Source organism: Acanthopagrus latus, chromosome 18, assembly GCF_904848185.1.
Source record: "Acanthopagrus latus isolate v.2019 chromosome 18, fAcaLat1.1, whole genome shotgun sequence".
Lineage (NCBI taxonomy): Eukaryota > Metazoa > Chordata > Actinopteri > Spariformes > Sparidae > Acanthopagrus > Acanthopagrus latus.
The window spans coordinates 7,155,588-7,176,409 of record NC_051056.1 but is presented as its reverse complement, the minus strand read 5'-3'; the positions used below and the strand labels follow the sequence as shown (position 1 = coordinate 7,176,409).

At 41.1% G+C, this 20,822-nt stretch overlaps 1 protein-coding gene and 1 long non-coding RNA gene across 4 annotated transcripts; one reads left to right on the top strand and one right to left on the bottom strand.

Moving 5' to 3' along the window:
• Positions 1 to 211: 211 nt before the first annotated feature.
• Positions 212 to 2,362, bottom strand: LOC119007733. The gene is made up of 4 exons (XR_005071216.1): positions 1,875 to 2,362; positions 1,616 to 1,694; positions 1,226 to 1,514; positions 212 to 406 (listed from the first exon to the last, which is right to left on the bottom strand). It is a non-coding gene; the product is annotated as an uncharacterized LOC119007733 (long non-coding RNA).
• Positions 2,363 to 9,870: 7,508 nt separating this feature from the next.
• LOC119006908 (golgin subfamily A member 6-like protein 22) lies at positions 9,871 to 12,842 on the top strand. Of its 3 annotated transcripts, XM_037076042.1 has the most exons (7): positions 9,872 to 10,167; positions 10,457 to 10,777; positions 10,881 to 11,144; positions 11,275 to 11,520; positions 11,652 to 11,915; positions 12,046 to 12,309; positions 12,443 to 12,834. In XM_037076042.1, exons 1-7 carry the CDS (start codon positions 10,138 to 10,140, stop codon positions 12,635 to 12,637), a joined length of 1,584 nt encoding a protein of 527 aa, XP_036931937.1. In that variant the 5' UTR covers positions 9,872 to 10,137; the 3' UTR covers positions 12,638 to 12,834. The 3 variants fall into 3 exon arrangements, with proteins under 3 accessions (XP_036931938.1, XP_036931937.1, XP_036931939.1); XM_037076043.1 differs by lacking the exon at positions 11,275 to 11,520 and having other exon boundaries at positions 9,871 to 10,167; positions 12,443 to 12,842; XM_037076044.1 differs by lacking the exon at positions 11,652 to 11,915.
• The last annotated feature ends 7,980 nt before the right edge of the window (positions 12,843 to 20,822 follow it).

The window sequence follows — 20,822 nt, the reverse complement described above, 5'->3', positions numbered from 1 at the left end:
AATTATTTTCAGATTTTCTTTGTTTGTTATCTTGATTATAATTGTATTTCTAATTGTAATCAATCATTATAGATAGGCTGAACTCCACACTTAAGCCATGTAAAAGACGCATCAATGACACTCCCAGAGAAACCTAGAGAGCAGACAGTGAAGCCAGGCCAACAGCCATAACAGCAGCAGTCATAGAGTGTTTTCTCAATCTTACTGGCTTGATATCAGGTGCTGCCATCTGTGCCAGCCACATCTCACATTCAGCTCCTCTTTCTGAGCCCAGAAATCGAGCAGGCAGATTCTCCTAAAGCCTTGGCATTACATAGGGAGTGGAACAAATGGGATTTCTCTTGTCTTTGATCTTTATTTTCAGTCTGATGCCATCTGCATGCAAAGTCCCTGGCATGGCCCTCCACTGCAGACAAGGGAGCATCATTAATATTTAAATGATTGCAATTATCTAAAGAGGCCACGTGCACACCCATTGTCACTTGCCCCATTGTGAATGCTGCAACTGCTATTCATAATCTTTTACGGTTGAAAAAAAAAAAATCACGGGATGCATGTGTATCATGCAGGGATGATCAGTTATTTGCATATACAGTACATGTGGTTGTTTCAGAACCCCCCGCTGTGCAAACAAAATGTGCACTCCTGTCAAACTGATTCCATTTAGTGTAACGATGGCACTGCTTTTAGTTGTCACTTTGAGGAAAATGTTTAGGCATAATCACATGAAATTACAGTGTATTACCATAAGAAGCACAGTGTACTGTGTAAAGGATGAAGAAGAAGTAACCCCCAGTAAAGGCGGATGCTGCTGCTCCCTGTAGCTGAGCTTTTAACTTTCCTCACTGTCCTCTAAAAATTAAACATCAAAGCAACTTTATTCATAGAAAATTAATACCCAGTAAAACTCTTTCTGAGGGAATAGTTAGTGCACAGTGGAGTAGTTCTGCATGGCTGATTTCACCCCCCACCACCAGAACTGGGGTGCGCATGAGTCAGCAGTGGGCACTTGAGTCACTGTTATAAATCTGCAAACTTTTTATCTGGTTGATATAGTTGGTAAAGGCTTTTTGTCATCGGACATCCAGAAATGAGCTGAGCAATTGTTTGGGACAGCTCGTCTCGTAGCTGCTCCCCAAACAGTGGCAGCAAAACGCTCTCTTAAAGTTGAACTGTTACCGGTTTTTATCATGGTTGTTCAGTATTAACCTTCAGAAGAACATACATTGATGAAATCCTGAGCCACTCTGGAAGATGATGCCTTCTTCAAGCACTCCATCAACTCAGCCCGGCCCAGGAAGAGCTGCTTTGGATAGCGCTCTTCTGGTTTCAGGTCCCTGAATGTGGACCGTAGCCTCCTGTCTTACTTTGGGATAGTTTATCTCATTATCACAACAGTGCAGTTCTGCTTAAAATTGTCAGACTGCCAGACTTCCTACCTGTTTCTCTCTTTTCAGACCAACTATCTGCAACATACTATAGTATGTACCATTTCACTGTAGGCATTAACTGCGCTGAAAAGACAATTTACATAGCACCAAATAAAACACTTATTTTGTGTCACTTTTGTAGACCGTAATATTTATGAATATTAACATTGATTGAATAATCCAACCAGCCCACTCTGGAGTTATGATCTCCTGGCTGGCTCTTGGTACTGGCTCTTCTTCACTGTCCCTGAGGGGCTCCTCCTCCTCCAAGACAAGACAACATACTATTTGCAAAGTACCTATTCGTATTGTATACATTATATGCCATAATGCCACGCAATTCATTAACTCAGTTCATACATTTGAACTGTGGTTTGCAGGCAGCAATATTCATTGTACTGTGTTTAGCAAGCATGGCATGTTGATCTTGCACCTCTAGCTTACCTGTCTTATCGTCTCCATCTGGCACTTGGAAGGAGCTGTTAGAAGTTATCAATTCCTCTTTTAGCCGTGCAGCTTACATTAGCACTCCTATTAGTTGACTGACATTAAGCCCTGGGTGGCAGGAGCCAAACCCAGCAAGAGATCCATCTTGGTGCTCTATTCCCCGTTATTGGTCTGAGATGTTGCGTTACGTCCCTCTCATCACTTAACCAGCTGGGTTCACTCAAAGCTCCTGGTGCTTCAGTTAGACGAATGTAGCTGCATGGCAGGGTGCACGACTTGTATTCAAATAAGTCATCAATATACTAGTCATGAGGCCCCTCTTCATGTCTCTCTCGTGCTGAATGTGATTTTAAAAGAGAAAATACTCCAGAATTGTATTTCTTACAACTCAAGTGTCTTCAGAATGTCTGTAGGAGAGGGAGACTCAAGGGTGTTGCCATTCCATTGACTGTTTTCTGCCTTATTTCAATATAAAATATGATTTATACACCACTTAACAGAACATCTGTGAGGTAGGCCTCTTCATATTCAGAATTCCTTTATTCTGTTTCCAGTAAATGGTATTCATGACAACTGGCCCAGTTCTGTGTGTGTGTGTGTGTGTGTGTGTGTGTGTGTGTGTGTGCCGCCTACGATATATGATAATAATCAAAGCATTTTGGTGGTGAATGAAGACCTGGAGATAGTGTCATAGGAGTGTGTGTAATGCAGGCATCCAGAGTCAACACTGTGTCCACGCTTGTATGTACAAACATGCATGCATAATTGAGTTCATCTCTAATCCTCACATATGTATATGTGTCTATGTTGCCTTTATTTCCTTTAACCAAAAGCAGCAGTAGAAAGAAGATAACAGCTCCCTCACATTTTTAAATGTTATGTGAGATGGTAAATCCTTGTTTCATGGTTAATTCAGTCTAGTACTGTTGTTTTGAAACAATGCTGAATTCTTAAATCATGTTTTTGTTGTTTTTTTGTTTTTTTTTCACCTCCAGCCAACCACAAATACCTCATTATCTGTAATGTGCAATTAAACTGAGCAGAGTCATTGATCTGTTGCAGTGAAATCCCCCAGGGGCCAGCTTATTTTACACCTCAAAACAAATACTTAGCCAATTAAAGATGTAAATGTCATTGCCTCGCATGATATTAGTGAAATGTGGAGACATCAGGGGACAAATGCCAATAGGCCTGGAACATTCAGGGTCATTTAAGATCGTAGACGCAGGAACTGTGATCGTGACTGAGGTCATCGACTCAACGGATGAGATGCAGAGAGTAAAACTATTGACCCACCTGATTTAAAGTTGGAAATGGATTCCAATATATGGTGCCTGACTGAAACAAACATGACAACCTTTTCAAACTGTTTTTCGAGTTAATGGAGCCAGTATCTTATGATCCCCACTACTGGCTGTGGCTGTTAAACATTGTAGCTGTTCAGTGTGGGTTGCTTGTCTTTATGTGTAATCTGCGACTTATATTCCTTTTTCATCACGAAATTCCTCAACAACAAAAAAAAAGCGAAAAAAATCTATTTTCCAACATTTTCTTGAAACACTCCCCGTACATACACAAGACAATCACTCAGTATCACTCTAAACCCCAGAGCTCTACACACACACACTACACAGATTGCTTAGGGCCCCGCCTCCCCCGCATGTCAAAGCCAGTGTTTGCAACTGAGAGATGAGATCCTTCTGATCACATGAAGAGGGAAAAGAAAACTGAGTGAGAATTAATTGAGGAAACGTCAGGTAAACCTTAAGGAACCCTTCAGTCCACGTGTGCTAGCTCGAAGTGTGAGTGCATTTCTCTGTCATGTCTGTCTTGCTAATAGTAGCTGAGCTCAGCAGTGCACCTCTGCTCTCTCCGGTGGTGAATCTTCAAGGCCTTCAAGGTACTCAGACAATCCTGAAATCCTCAGAAGGCCCAGTTCTGATAGGCCCGGTTACCCACCGGCTCTCTCTCACTCCTCTGTGTCCTGGTACTCACTTTCCCCCACCAACCTCTGTGACATCAGTCCCGACAGTGTATGGGCTCAATGACGTGCCTCTGTGGTGCACATGTTGTCAATACAAGATCATTCATATTTAGTCTCAAGGTTTAGTCAGGGGTGGAAGAATATTCACAATAAACCGTAACAACAAAGTGTATGTATTAATATGTAAAAATGTACTTAAAGTATCGAAAGTAGTCATGGTGCAGTAAAATGTTAATATTACTGTTGCAATAATGTGTATATGTCATATATACTGCTGCAGATGTTTATGGTTGAGCTCTTTTAAACTCCTTTATGTATTGCTGAGCTGAGCGTCATCCTGACGTGGCTGTCCTGTGAGAAACATACATCTGAACGTCAATTTCTCTCTTTTTAGCTGTGTGAGAATGTATCTTTGTCTAATCCAGTAGGACTTTTTTTAAAAAAAATGTTCATTTGGCTTATAAAGTAGATTTCTTTGAACCCATTAAGCATGAAAAGTTGTAATGTGAAAGGTAACACTTGACTTAAGCTGTCAAACTAATGTAGTGTAGTAAACGGTGCAATATTTGCCTCGGGGACACAGTGGAGTGGATGTATAAAATTTGATACAGAACAGAACAGAAATACTCAAGTGAAGCGAAAGTTACTTTAATTTTGTTCTTAAGTATAGTGCTTGATGTAAATGTAGTTAGTTTGTTTTCAACTTGTGGCTGTGGTTTACATGCCTCACAGGTCAGCACTGTGGGCCCCTCATCAGAATTACATGTTATCATCATATTATTTCTTTGAGCATTCTGCATGGTTGGGGTTTGGTTACACCTGTGTTGTTTTTGTTGTTGGTTTTTTTGTTTGATTTTGGCCACTTGGAGGCAGCCACATCAAGTTGTGAACACAATATTGACATCAACCTTAAAGTTGATGGGACAGCTTATTAGCATACAAGTCTTGAGCTGTTTAAGATAACTGTGACTGCCGCTGAGTGGCTCACTCCCAACTGCTCAATAATGGCAGCTAAGTCAGAACACGTTACGACTGGACTGCGGTGAGCTGCGGCGTGCAGCTGTACTTAAACTCTCCGACCATCAGGCTGTCAAGCTGGAACTGGCGGCGCATTCAGGTGTGCTTCCAGTCAACAGGGGAGGGGATTTTCAAACCTGGGGAAATGTAGTAACCTTTTCCTTTGTTTCCAGGCTTTCTTAGTACATGCAGGCTGCATGTTAAGGCTTTGAACCTGAGTCATCTGTCAGAGGACCAGCAGCAGCAGGTATAGCAGATGCTGGTAAAGGTGCGTGACATTTTTGCAGAGGATGACTGGGACACGGGGTGCATTAAAGATTTAGAGATGGACATACAGCTGAAAGATAACATCCCTTTAAAGAAAGCATACAAAGCAATCCCTTGACACTTCTACCTAAGAAGTAAAAACACATCTACAGGATCTATTTAACAGAGGTTAGATCCAGAAATCCTTGGTCACAGTGTTGGATTGGGGAAAAGGCCTATCACAAAGGCTTCATGACTGAGTGAAGCAGGTCCTGTACCGCATTCATAACATCATGTAAATGGGTAAGAATTCCATTCGTACTCACCAGCCCTATTCACACTGCCCTTGCAGTGTAAGGATCATGCTCCGGTTCTCTGCATCTTCCTCTGTGGGAGAGTTTCCGATGCAGCGAGGGGTGAAATTTCGCTGCGGCTCTGATGCAGAGGTCATATCAGAGGGGCAGCAGAGGCCAACCAGCATCTGTGGGGGCATGTCGATCTGATGGTGTTCACAGTCTGATACCTAACAGATCCTTCACAAGAACGCGGCGTCTCTCTGTGAAAAGGACTGATGTTCTTGCAGGCTTTTACTATAGTTTACTGTACTATTCAGCAATGCTCATTTAAATGAATACATGTTGACATGTTTCTTTAAGCTCTCATGTTAAAGGGATAGTTCGGGTTTTTTGAAGTTCATTTTATGATGTAGCTTTCTGAGACATTTGGAGTGTCATGTAATTAATTAGCCATTAACCAAGGAGGTTGTGTTTTGTTTTCTATTCATTTGTTTCCTATTCTAAAAGTTGGATACATTATGCTTAATAACAGGTTTATTTAATAATTCCTGCATTATTCAGTTATGTTGTACTGTAATGCAAATGCAGGGGACTTTTGTAAATATCTTGGAGCGCCCTCTACCACTAGCCAGGATGAGGAACCATCTACCTCTGCAGCCACACACGTCTCCACAAATGCTGTCTGATCCTGAGGATGAAGACCCATTTACCTCTACTTCTCCCCAGTAAAACTCAGGTGAGTTTGTGTGCAGGTATGTCTGTGTGTGTGTGTGTGTGTGTGTGTGTGTGTGTGTGTGTGTGTGTGTGTGTGTGTGTGTGTGTGTGTACATCCCTGCAAAGCATGTTGTGGAAATTTTCCTTTGTGAGGTAGAGAGAGTTGCTAAGTCTCCGAAGAACTTAAGACATCAGTGTATGAATCAGATCTCTTTAATAACACGCGGCATGGAGAAGAAGGCGAAAGCGTTCTCTCTCAAACTCTAAACTGTTATCCTTTAAGTACAGAATCAGAGAGGAGGTTACCTTTATTTACAACAGTCATAAACATTTTCTTTACATAATAGTGACTCTTTGATGTTTGGGTGTATCCTGTCTTCCCAGGACAGTGATTCCTTGATATAACAGATGGGACAACAAATGTCATCTTATCTGAAACTTCTGTGTCTTCCCACATTGGGGGATGTTCCCCCGACCTGTGGCTCTTATGACACCTCAAGCAAAATGTCATTCTCCAACTTCCTCCTCCTGTCCTTACAGCACATTTGATCACTAACAGGAAGACTAGTAATTTCTCACAAGCATTTTGCAGACAGTTATAATGTTATTATCACTGGGTATGTGTGATGTTCTGCATTATAAATGCTGTGAATAATGTGTGTATACTAATGCCCTTGTGCTCTCCATTAGAAATGCCTGGAGCAGAATCGTCTCTTGAGGATGAGCCTCTGTGCACTGACCTGCTAACTGGCCTTCAGTTCTGACTGTGAGAATACAGACGCAACTGGTTTCCAGGGGACCAAGTCAGGTAACATCTGACTTTGTATTCCCTAGAAATGACAGTGATGGAAGAAGTTGCCACCATCAATACTTCAGGAAGTCATTGGTTAGTGGGGAAAATTTATCGAATTATATAGAAGTTGGTTGGTATTCATTTTGTGTTACTTGTACAAAGTGTAGTAAAATTATTATATTCTCTTAAGTGTTATTGTACTTGTGTGATGAAGGATTTGAGCAATTTAAAAATTTGATTCACTATTGTATTTGTATTTCATTCTACTATACTAGTTCTTTTGATTGTTGGTACCTATTTGTATTTATGATTGTATATATGTTTTATTGTAGCCATAACTAGCCGTTTTTAGACAGAGCACCAAGCCCCCAATTTGCCCGTCCTTTTGGCGGCTCGGTCCGTGGTTTTAGACAGAGGGCGGCAAATTGGGGGTCTGTTTTGGTCCGCCGATTTGCCGCCTTGGAGGGTACACTTATTTCCGCCTCGCCTGCTATCTAACACCGAGGCGGAAATGTGCCGGCCCGTGGGTGAGATGGGCAGAGGTATCAATGACCTGCACTGTTGTGCGACCCACAACCGAGGAGTTTTAAAACCAGGAAACACCTGATCACAGCAGTCAGTCCATCCCTTCATCCGCGGACATTAAGATGAGCAACTGGACAGCCACTGAGACCCAGGAGATGCTAAAGTCTCCCGGATCTCAGCGGCTGTTTGGTTGTGTTAGCTTGTTGTTGTAGTGCAAGCTAGGAATGGTCGCTACTTTCAAATTAAAAGTCCCCGGTTAAGAACCCAGTTCTAAACTCCATACTCAATGTAAAGCTCTTATTTTGAAGACAAATTTGTTGTCACTGTTCACAGCCCAACTTCAAGCTTCACGTCACGTCACATGTTTATGCCAACCACAGAGGGGGCTTTTTGAAAAGGAGGAATATTATGCCTCCATTTTAGAAAGACAGGCTGGCAAATTGACGCCCTTACCTTGGAGCAAATGTGCCGGAGGGGTTTAGAGTTGAGGTTCGCCCAGGGCGTCATGAAAGCTAGGACCGCCACTGCTCACATTCCTAGTAACTTTCACTGCACTTAATGATGTGACCTGTTAGAGTGCTATCAGTGGCATGAATGAGTTCCTCATGCCCAGAAGCTTGGAAATACATATTTGTACATCTTAAATTAAAGCTTATGTTCTGAAGAACAAACCCTGAAACTTTCATGTTTCTTTCATAAAAAGCAAGATTATTGAGCTTAACAGCTCCACTACGTAGTAAGGGTGTCATGATTTCGATTTACAATCAAAACAGACCGAAATGAAGTCACAGTCTCAAACTTTGAATTAAAAAATGTGCTCGTCGATGCTGCCACACCCCCATGTCACGTCCGGTCGGCTTGCCAAGTGAAAAAAAAAAACACACACGTGTTGAAACGCTGCGAGTCAACCTCCTCCAACTTAGCTACTAGCTAAGCCAGTAGCTATTAGCTACAACCAGCCAAATGATAGCATGGTGTTACACCATTCCTGTTCAGCTCCAGGACCGTGGTCGGGAAGCACAGGGGAGATGATTTTCTCCAGGGCTGAAGTTTGTGATTACCTTCAGGGTGAACCACTTTCACATGGTCGGGAAATAATACCAGGGAGCTTTGCTGTATCTGGAGGAGCCGTCGCCTTTATTCACAGTTAAACTGCAGACTATACTGTACACTTTATTGCTGTTGGTACTCCTGCTACCCCTTTGGTTTTTCCTTCCTCTCCCATTCATTCACTGTCCCTCACTCTCGCTCGCCCACTCACACCTTACGATCTTTACACACACACCTCACACACCGCCCTATTCCTGAAAGGGGCTACATCACTCTTACAAGAATGGCAACTGGAAACCCATCGACAGAACTTGAACCCCCTCCTCTTTCACTGAATTTGCAGGTGTGGAAGTAATTTGGATATTCATTGAGTTATGTTGACAAAAAAGCCACAGTTTAGAAAGCTGTGCAGAAACTAGATGGCAGGTGTTATATTATGTAGTTAATAAATGTTTTAAATTTGACAATGTAGTGTGGTACATTGCGAACAATGGTCAGATATTATATCTCTTAAAAGTCTAGACAAAAACTGGCATAGCAACCTGTCTTTAAATGTAAAAATCGAGAATCTAATCAAACCATGACCTTAGAATCGTAAATGTAATCGAATCGAGGATTTGGAGAATCTTGATACCTGTACTAAGTAGTTGGCTTTCACCACTGTGGTCCACACTGAGATATCTCAACAGACTGTTTGGATTATCAGCAAACTCTGTACAGGCATTCATTCTCTCCAGAGGATTCATCCTCCTGTATTTGGTGAAGCCCTGACTCTTCATCTAAAACCAACCAGTGAAATATCTCAAAATTTCTCAGTAAAAACATTGTACAGACATTGATGGTTCCCAAAGGATGCATCCTAACGACTGTAGTGATCCTCTCACCTCATCTCTAGCCATACGGGTTGGTACTAAAGATATTTGATGTCTGTGATAACTTCATACAAAGCTAGAAGAAGCTGTACACAGAATCAGGTATTTGATAAATGTGAGTGATATAGGCTACCTCTGATTATACAAACAAATCTCTTAAAAATCTGATAAACACTTGACATATTTTCATCACAGACTTGTTTTATGTGTTTAAGAACGTGGGCTCTGGGTTAGTGAGTTCTAATATATGATTTGACGGCCAGACCGTGAAAGTCTTTATTTTCTGTCGTCTTCACTGTCTCCATCTGTACCATGTAGAGCAGAAGTCTGTTGAACCCCAGCACAATTTAAATATAAACACTGTCTCTGCATGCCTTTGTTCATTGCTTGAATTTGAATTCTGACTTTGATTTCAAATTTTTAGAACTTTGAGAACCCCCGTTGCCACGACGATCGGAATTTTGACACCGGGGTGAAACTTTAAATTGCCTGTGCTCCTGTAAAAACCTCATTTGCGTTCGACAATCTGAGCTGTCAAGGTCTTATTGTCATTTCTGAGAAGAAGCGTTTAATTACTCGACATTCAGTGGATACCTTCTGGATATTTTGTATTCAACGGATACCGTCTGGATTACTCGATATTTAACGGATACCTTTTTGGATTAACGCAATCTATCAAAGTCTCTCTGCTCGAAGTTGAGCTTTTAAACTTTGATTTTGACAACTATTCTCATTCCAACTTTGAAATAGTCACTGTGTTGCCATGGACAGACGTTTCAGTGAAAATAACCTGGTAAGATTTTCTTATTTGACCTGAAGAGACTTTTTTTCAGCAGTGTGCCTCTCTAGTCCAGCATAATGTTTAAGTCAAGGAATAATATGTTCTAAAACTTGTCTTATTAAATGTTTTCGGAGAATATGTTTGATTTTAATTACTTGACAATGTCATGTTGCTCTGTATGAACTGCTGGCCGTGGACTACAGTATATTTTATTGTGTTAACGAGTGCACAGGTTTTCCCTTCTGTCTATCCAATGTCAACCCGAGACTTCATGACTGACGCATGTTTTTCTGTCTTTCAGCCATTGCAAATGCAGTTTGTTGCTGTCGCTAACGGCCCAGACATGCCGGCAGTAGTACAGCTGAGGACCCATGAGGAGCCCCCTCACCCAGGACTCAGAGAGTCCCTGTACTCAGCCATCAATGAGATTAAGTCTCTGAGAGATCAGAACAAATCTCTGATGACTGAGAATAGTGAACTCAAGAAAGAGCTGACCAGCAAGGAGAAAGCTCTAGAAAGGGCCAAAACCGCCAACAGTGTGCTCAGTTACGCATCAGAGGAGTGGAGAACGAGATGTGAGGTCCTGGAGAAGGGCCTCGCCGCCAACACGTTCCAGCTGCAGGTAAGCTGCCTTAGATCATCAATTTACTTCACAATAATCTCCTGTTGGATTCTAACAGCTGCATTGAATTATTAAAATAAAAATATTGTTTTTCTCTTTTCAGGAGCTCAACATCAAACTGCAAGAGCAGAAGCAGGTGTTGAATGGCAGGCAGGTGGAGGTGAGCCGTCTCCAAGAGGAAGTTCGGGAAAAAACTTTCCTCCTCAACATGGAAATACAAAAACATCAGGCTACAACCAAAGCCCACGTAGAGACCCTGCAGAAGCTGTCTCGCAAAGAAACCCAGCTCAACAGGATCGAAGGACAGTGGAAGAGCCGGTGTGACGCTCTGGAAGAGAGCCATGTCTCCAAATCCACCCAGCTGCAGGTAAGCTGCCTCACATCATCAATTTACTGCACAATAATCTCCTGTTGGATTCCAACAGTTTGTGTTGGACTGCTGCACAATCAGCTTTTTTATGTAAAGTAAAATAAAAATAATGTTTTTCTCTTCTCAGGAGCTCAACGCCAAACTACAAGAGCAGGAGCAGGTGTTGACCAACAGGCAGGTGGAGGTGAGCCGCCTCAAAGAAAAACTGAACCACAATGAACACGTCCTCATGACGGCCGTCCTGAAAAGGAGGCTCAACACGAAAGACCGTATGGACACCCAGGACCAGTCGGCTCAGACAGAGCAAGAGCTCAAGAGGAGCTGGTGTGATGCTCCGGAAGAGAAGCATGTCTCCAACTCCACCCAGCTGCAGGTAAGCTGCCTCATATCATCACTTTACTTCACCATAATCTCCTGTTGGATTCTAACAGCTTGTGTTGGAGTGCTTCAGAATCAGGTCTTTCATGTAAAGTAAAATAAAAATACTGTTTTTTCTCTTTTCAGGAGCTCAACATCAAACTACAAGAGCAGGAGCAGGTGTTGACCAACAGGCAGGTGGAGGTGAGCCGTCTCCAAGAGGAGCTTCAGGAAAAAACTGGCCTCCTCGACAGGGAAATAGAAAAACGTCGGTTGAGAACCAAAGCCCACGTAGAGACCCTGCACCAGCTTTCTCTCAAAGAAACTGAACTCAAGAGGATTGAAGAACAGTGGAAGAGCCGATGTGACCGTCTGGTAGACATCCATGTCTCCAAATCCACCCTGCTGCAGGTAAGCTGCTTTATATCATCAATTTACTTCACAGTAATGTCTTGTTGGATTGTAACAGCTCATGTTGGACTGCTTCAGAATCAGCTTTTTTATGTAAAGTAAAATAAAAATACTGTTTTTCTCTTATCAGGAGCTCAACGCCAAACTGCAAGAGCAGGAGAAGGTGTTGACCAACAGGCAGGTGGAGGTGAGCCGTCTCCAAGAGGAACTTCAGGAAAAAACTGGCCTCCTCGACAGGGAAATAGAAAAACGTCGGTTGAGAACCAAAGCCCACGTAGAGACCCTGCACCAGCTTTCTCTCAAAGAAACTGAGCTCAACAGAATTGAAGGACTGCAGAAGAGCCGGTGTGACCGTCTGGAAGAGAACCATGTCACCAACTCCACCCACCTGCAGGTAAGCTGCTTTATATCATCAATTTACTTAATAATCTCCTGTTGGATTCTAACATCTTGTGTTGGGCTGCTTCAGAATCAGCTTTTGTTATGTAAAGTAAAAAGAAATATAAATTTCTTTTCTCTTTCTATAGGAAGTCACTAAACTTGCAGACCAGGAGGAGGAGAAAAAGAAAGAGGAGGAGATGATTGAGAAGAAAAGGGAGGAAGAGAGCACAAAGATGGATACTGATGTGGAGGAGATTAATGTGGAGGGTAAAAGTGGAGCGAGAGAAAGGAAACATACAAAGAGTCATCACAAAAGGAGAGCGAGAAGAAGGAATCACTGAAATGTTCAGTAGCAAGGAGGAATGGTTGGACTCCCCCCAAAACTCCAACCTGCCTCCTACTTTACCCTCTCCTGGCTCAGTCTTCCCTACTCTGTACCCACAACCCTGCTACCCTAAACCCTCCGCACCAGCCTCGCCCCACCCGCTACCGTCTCCACCCACATTTATTTATTTATTTATCTATTTATTTATTTATTTCGTAAGATACTTACTTAGTTATCTATTGAATTATTTATTAATCACTTAGTTAGTTAGTTAGTTATCTATCAATTTAGTTAGTTAGTTAGTTAGTTATCTATCAATTTAGTTAGTTAGTTAGTTAGTTACTTACTTAGTTACTTAGTTGCTTAGTTATTTGTCAATTTATTTAGTTAGTTAGTTATCTATTGATTTAGTTAGTTACTTAGTTACTTAGTTACTTAGTTCTCTATCAATTTATTTATTTATTTAGTTACTTAGTTACTTAGTTGCTTAGTTATTTATCAATTTATCTATTTATCTATCTATTTATTTATTTATTTATTCAGTAATTTATCTATTTATTTATTTAGTTAGTTAGTCAGTTAGTTATTTATCTATTAAATAATTTATTTAGTTAGATAGTTCTCTATTTATTTATTTTAGGATTATAGCTAGTATTATTATTATATTTGTTCTTCTTCTTCTCATTATTATTATTATTATTATTATTAGTATTATTATTATTGAATATATTATTGACATTGTTATTGTTACTGTTATCATTTGTACCATTAGTATTATCATAGTTATATTTCTTATTAGTAATATTGTTTGTACTATTATTATATATATATATTTATGTTTAAAAAATAAACATATGAAATATGAATAAATGTATGATATTAAAAACTAGACAATTCCCCGCCAGGGAATCATGAGAGTGGGCTGTGCGCTTTGCCCCGTGACGAAAAAGCAATCATGGTATCGGCAAAATTTCTTCACCTTCAAGCGGGAAAGGCCTTAAAGAACACAGTCAACAAGTTTTGTGGTCCCACTTTAAGAAATGTGCTCATAGGAGCGAGTTAGAGAAGGGTGCAGTTTCGCAAATCCTCTTCCCGATTTACAATGGAGTTAATGGGACAGTTGAGACCTACTCTTGTTGTTTAGAGGCCGAATATTCAAAAACCATGAATCCCACCGAGAAAATAGACACATTGGGAAAAAGAAGACAAGTGTGGCTAAACCTCTGGAAATTTTTACTGTTTTTGAGTGAAATTTGTGGCTGGGAGCATCATGTAAAAAGAAAATTTCACTCACCATCATTCAAGGGCCAGCATTCAAAAACTATACATCATAGGAAAAAAGTTCAAATACAACTTCAATAGACGAGACTTGTGCCTACATTTAAAAGTTTGAATGGTGTTTCTAGGTCAATGTATGCCAGAGATGCAACTTTTTTTACCTCGTCCCATTCATTTCTTATGGGAAATGTTTGGCAGTTTTGATGTTCTGAAAAACTGAAAGATAGCATACCGAATAAGATCGAGCCGCACGGTTTGATGTCTTGTTTGTTTCTGTGTGCTCAACGGTGTGGGACGAGTTAGCGACAGAAAAAAGGGCTGTCGCCGTACAGTGGATTGTAAAATAAACAGAGAGAGAGACAGACAGACTGTCTGTGCTGGCCCAGCTGATCTCCGTTGCCACGGTGATCATGCCGACCCCGCCCCCCACCGCTAACGGACTGGGACAGCTGATTTCTCAGCCCTTTCAGCCTCACATGCAGGACGTCAAACTGGTGCTATATCTTCAAAACCATACATGATAGCAGCAAAATTTTTTCACGATCAAGCCAGAAAGGCCTTAAAGAACACGCTCACCAAGTTTCGTGGTCCTCGTGTCAGAAATGTGGTAACGGGAGCGAGTTGAAAAAGGGTGCAGTTTCGAAAATCCTCTTCCCGATTAACATTGGGGTGAATGGAGCCAGTGAGAGCTACTCTGGTCGGTCAGAGGCAGGTAATTCAAAAACCGTGAATCCGACCGAAAAAGCAGACACATTGTGAGAGAGAAGACAAGTGTGGCTACAACTCTGGAAAATATCACTGTTAGTGAGCGTAATTTGTGGCCGGGATCATCACGGAAACCCAAAATTTCTGAGTTTAATTTTGAGTCTCTCTCACTCTGTCAGTTGGTCTCCTGCACTCTGCTGCGCGAACATTCCGCCATACACACTCATTGAAAACCCTGAATTTTCCCGAAATCACTCATCATCGTTAAAGGGTCAGAATTCAAAAACTATACATCGTAGGAAAAAAGTTCAAATACAACTTAAATAGTCGAGACTTGTGCCTACATTTTAAAGTTAGAATGGTGTTTCTAGGCGAATTTATGCCCGAGCAGGAGATGTTTGAATAACGTTGCAGATTTGCGACGTTTTTGACCCCGTCCCATTCATTCTTTATGGGAAATTTTTCACAGTTTTTCGCGACTTACGGCGCGAAAAATCAAAATTTTGAAAATCTGAATGATAGCACACAGATTCAGATCGAGACGCACGTTTTGATATAGTGGGCTGTGCGATATAGTGGGCTATAGCTCTGCTATAGAGGTGTCCATAGTGGGCTGGCGAGCACAGCCCACTAATTAAGAAGAGGCGCGAGCAATAGTAATAGTAATCGCAATAGTAAAAGTAATCGCACAGCCCACTATGGACACCCTATAGCTCTGCTATAGAGGTGTCCATAGTGGGCTGGCGAGCACAGCCCACTAATAAAGAATAACTAAAAAGGTCAAAATTTGCTCAGACATCCAAACTTCAAAAAATCATAGTATGTCATTTACAGCTATAGGGTATTGCAAGTTCTCATGAATTTATTAGAAGGTTCAACATGTTATTTATTCATTTTATTTTTTCAGGTAAATCCATGACGTGAACTTGGAGACCCAGTTATTAAAACTAAACAACACTATCGTCAGTGATCAGACCATTTAAAATAATCATTCAAAGGGAGAGGCCCATAGAAAAAGCTCTCCTTCTGCCTCTCTCTCTCTCCCATCTATCAAAATTGTGCTTCAAGCGAACATTTGCATGAGTTGAAATTACTGAACCCGAGTGAAATTCGTTCACGTTGCTGATGTCCTGATATTGACATGAAAAACACTGGACGAGAGGATAATTGTCTTTAATTGTGGTCATTTGCGGACACATAGAGCTGTACGATTACACATCTCCTCGTACAGAGACAGGACAGGAAAGGAGCTGCTGTGGAGGGAAGTGACTGAGAAAGTAGGACTATCCGGTAAGTTTTGGAAATACGTCTCAGCACAGCATAGCTCTTAGCGATCGGGACTTTACTTACGGAACAAGCATTTTAAAAGTTATTTGCTTGTCGTCTGGCTGGCAGACCTGACAAAGCACAAATTAAGGTTTTTGACAAGAAGGCATTGTCATGTTGTTATTTCTGCGACCTTCTGATCCTGTTTTTTGCAGTCAGATCACGGAGAAAACTCTTTGCTCAAATCCACTGAGCTGGCGGCCACACGCTTGTGCTTGTTGTTATTCGCAAATATTTTCCTCACATTTGGTCTGAGGGCAGCATAAGAAACACAGAAACTTTCACAGGGGCATTAAATAACTGAATCAACGTTTCTTCTGCAGATCATTGTATGGTGGCAGAGATGTACCCCCCTGCATTACAGACTTAGTATGTGTACCTAGCAAACCTCTGATAGTATACTGAGCTTAGCAGAAATTGTATTACTTTTCTTAAACACGGCTGACCAGTCTGGTGATAGAACAGGAGAACCTGAGTTACAAGAGCCATGTGAGATCAAGAGACAGACCTAAAGAGACGAAAAACTGAATGCAGTCTCTCCCTTTTTACAAGGAGCCGCAGAGACTGACACTGACACTGAGACCAGACGACCTCGGAGACCAAAGAGGATTCCTAATGTTAACTAATTCCAAGTGTCATAGCGGGACCCTCAGTGAGATAGTTTTCTTGTCTTTATAGGACGATAGGTGTCCCTGTTATGCCCTAATCATATTAATCTTTACTGCACACTGACTCACCCAGTTGTGCTATGCCACATGGCATGTCATTTGTTTATGTTTTCGAACGTACAAAGTTATGAGGGAATGCCTTACATTGGTGGGAAGCGAGTGTATTAACCTGATAAATATCAGTTATTTTTAAAAGGTGTGGCTACTTCCAGTTGTTGATAAGATTCCTAAGTATTATTCTAGTTGTCATGGCTAAGTTTCTACGTTAAAGGTGCTATTTGAGTCTCAGTCATTCCCAACTCAAGTAATGGCGCTTTAGGATTATAGGATGGGTCGGCTGCCAAAATGTCTGATACTTTATAGTCAAATACATTATATTATATTATATTATATTATATTATATTATATTATATTATATTATATTATATTATATTATAATAAATGTCATGGTTTGTTGTATTTCAATTGGTTCACCTGCCTATGAAGAAGAAAGTGCATTGTAATACAGCAGGAGGACAATGGCGTACAGCAAGAGCCGAGAGACATTATTTATTTAATCAAAGTGTTTTTTGCATTTTAATATTTGTTAATATGCAACCAAAAAGCTGAGATACTGTGTTTGTGTGTAACCGCTTTGTGTTTAAGTTAATAAGGTAATTCAAATATTAATGTTGACATTTTATTAAGGTTTAAAAAAAACAGGAGTACTCCCGCCAGCCTCTGATTAATTATTAAAGAGAGTAAGCGTCTTAGTTACCCTAGATACGTTTATTTACACCAGGATGTCTCTTTCACTACATGAGGAGATGTTTGAGTTTTAAGGGGATTAATGCTTTATTCAGTGCTACTTAAAGTGAATCCATATTTTATGACACGATTACATTTTTTATATTTATCAGGTTATACATTTATATCCCTCCATTCATAGTCATAGAAGTTTTGGCATCAGTAGATAACTTTCCTTGAGGGCTCCCATAAGCCATACTGAAAAAGATTCTCCCACAGTCTCCCCCCCCGCCCCCCAACACACATGCCTGTAGCACTTGCTTAATGCTAATTTGACCCATGTCAACCTTGCTGATTCGGTCATTAGTTGCTTCCTAACATCCAGTCAGAGGTTTCATTTCCTGTGCCCTCTGTGGTTTAATGAGGTGAACGGCGATGGGGCGATGGTGTGGGGGGGCTGTTATTGAGAAAGTTTATTCTGCCAGCGTTTCCTGCTCTGCTTGGCCTCATTTGCATTGTGGGAGAAGGCAAGTTACTCAACAGCAGGGAGTCCCTGCAGTCCCTAACAGTGCCCAAAGAATGAAAGCTAGCAGACAATAGATTATTTAGGCCAATTAGGCTTTCCAAACAGCGATGAGACAGCAGCAGTTAAGAAGTCATTAGGCAAGAAGGTGTTCATTTACACAAAGGATCATGTCATCTAGCCACTGAAGTTGGACATGTGTCTGTGAGCTCCTGGTGTATCTGAGATTGTTTCCTTTAGGATGTCTGATATTAGCTTGAAGCGCTACAGCTGTAAGAGTGAGAAACGATCATAACTATATTCAACAGACCAACTAAAGATCTTCCTCATGGCGAAGATGGCTGTCACATGCTCCCCCTCTGCTGGCCTGGACATGCAGCTGTGGCTGACGCTTGGCCTCCTGCCTTTCCATGTGATAGTGGCTGATTATGAATAACCAATGAGAGGGGCTAGGGCACTAGGCTCTGACTCTGTCTCTCTCCTATAGACCTTACCAGAGATACAGTCGTGGTATTAGCTTTTGTCCTTTGTTTATCTGATGGGTGTGGTTGTCTAGTTTTCGTGGCTTTGTTTCAGTTGGGTTTAGTTGTTTGTCTCTATTAGGGTAGAGTGTTAGCCACCAGCTCTGATGGCCCTGGAAGGCTGGTTTGGGAGGCTGTCCTTATTTTGTTTATTTTGTCCGGCTCATAAGTTTGTTTGGTCATCATTCATTTATGTCATTTTTTTTATATCATACCTCTTTTACTGTGCCTCCTCTAGGGGGTCACAACGATGGCCTTGACCAAGCCAATGCTCAAATGAAAGCAATTCGGGATAATGAAGATCTATCACATAAATTAGAAGATGGGCAACATTCAGACTTTGTTGATGAAAATCACGTTGTCACTCTCAACAGTTGTCAGGTTGGTGAACAAGTTGTGGATTCTGTGCTAAATGATGATAACATGAGAGAATCCTGTGACTCTAATTAAAATGATGGAAAGGGAGATTGCTTATCTAAAAGACAAGGACAACGACCTTGAAAAATGGAGCAGAATATCAAACATAAAGATCACGTCCCCAGAAATCTGAAAGCAAGCATGTTACTTAAAGTGCCTTATTCCACAACTAACTTTGCGTCCCTGATCACTTCAGGAGTTCAGCAGCTGGGAAGAGCCTCAGACTGGATAAGACTCATCACTGTGGAAAATTAACTACAGGGAAGCTGCAGGGGAAAAGGCAAGGTTAGCCAGAGAGAAGGAGGGTGTGTACCTTGACAGTTAGCAAATTCCACTCAAGAATGAACAGATTTAATGACATTTAGAAGAAACCCTGCAAGGAAAACACTGTACATGCCATTCGTTACCTGGCTGACCTGTGGATCCGGCTGCAGGATTTAAGCTCTTCTCTGCATCATCCAAGTTGAGACTTTCCTTACCAACATTTAGAGGAATAGAGGGGACTTCACATTACCCCAGGTCAAAAACCCTTTTTTGCAGTGATTTAACCCAAATTACAGTTATAGTCAACATCACACCATATATAGCTAACATATACAGTCGTGGTTGAAAATGTACATACGTATTAGAGAACACTGATATCATGGCAGTCTTGAGTTCCAGTGATTTTCACAGCTCTCATTTGTGGAACACACACTTTAATTAGGTACTGTCTTCTTTTTATTTGGGCTGAATTTTTAACCACTCCTTCTGACAGAACCAGCGAAGCTCAATTAAATTTGTTTGCTTCCTGGCAAGGATTTATTTCTTCAGCACTGTGTTCAGACTAAAATGGGCCCAGAGAGTCATAATCTTTTATATGATCTGATCTTAATTTTCAGAAGACATTAAGAGGCAATGCTACAAAGCAAATTTGATTCACACAACTTTTCTATATTCACCAAAATTCATCGTTCAAGTTACAGTATGTATATTTTTGACACATTTCATGAATGTTTTTGGTGACAAAGTAGTTATGTGTTCCTCTCATTACAGAAAAATGAGAGCTGTAGAAATCATTGGAACTCAAGTCTGCCATGATAAACGTGTTCTTTACAACTGGATGTAAAGTTATGACCACAACTATAGATGAAACACCTCAACCAGTTATAGTGTGTAAAGTTTACAGGGGGGACATCTTAATAGCCATACCACCCAATTATGGGTGTAGAATAGGAAGTCACAGCTGAGTTTTGTTTCACAATATGTCCTGTATAATGAATAACAACATTGTGTGTGTGTGTGCGTGTGCGTGTGTGTTTTGGAGAAGTGGGATTAGTCTAGTCCTCTTCTATTCATTGATATAGATATTTTGAAACAGGAAAATTATGCAAATAACACTCCAGTTTACTTAGCAGAGTTGGTAATTTGATCTGAATTATAATTCTGTACACATTAACAAGTCACCTAAGGCCACAATATTTCAAATGGTTTAAACCAATTAACGAGTAACCAAATATTTAAACCTCCTTTAGGGTGCCTTGCCTTGCCTGTTTTCAAGACTGTAAGAGATTTTGACCAACAAATAATTACCCCACAATCAGCATTCAGAAGACTTCTAAGATTTATGATTTATGCATGATGCTCCAAACAAGGTTGTTGTTTTTGACCCTGCTAAAGACACAGTAGATCCAGTGGCAGTAAAATATTCATGTGTCTTCATTTTTATTTGGATTGCTGCTCGCGCGCTCGCTCTCTCTCTCTCTTAGCAGGGAGGGCTGGAGGAGGAGGTTGGGGGGGGGGGGGTAACAAATGGAGGATGGTGGCTTGGAATCGGCTGTTGCAGTTGATCCTAGCTGGAGAGCACTGTGCTCAAACCCAAACAATGACTCCTACCCTCTGCCAAGAGATATTAAAAACAGTAATTGCCTGTCAGAGCTGCTTCATTTGGCCATCCCACCAGATGCCTGCTGAAACAAAAACTCTACTAAAGAGGCAGGTGTGTATTTGCATATGTTTTCACCTTTGATAACAGTATGCCAGTGCATCCATCGAATT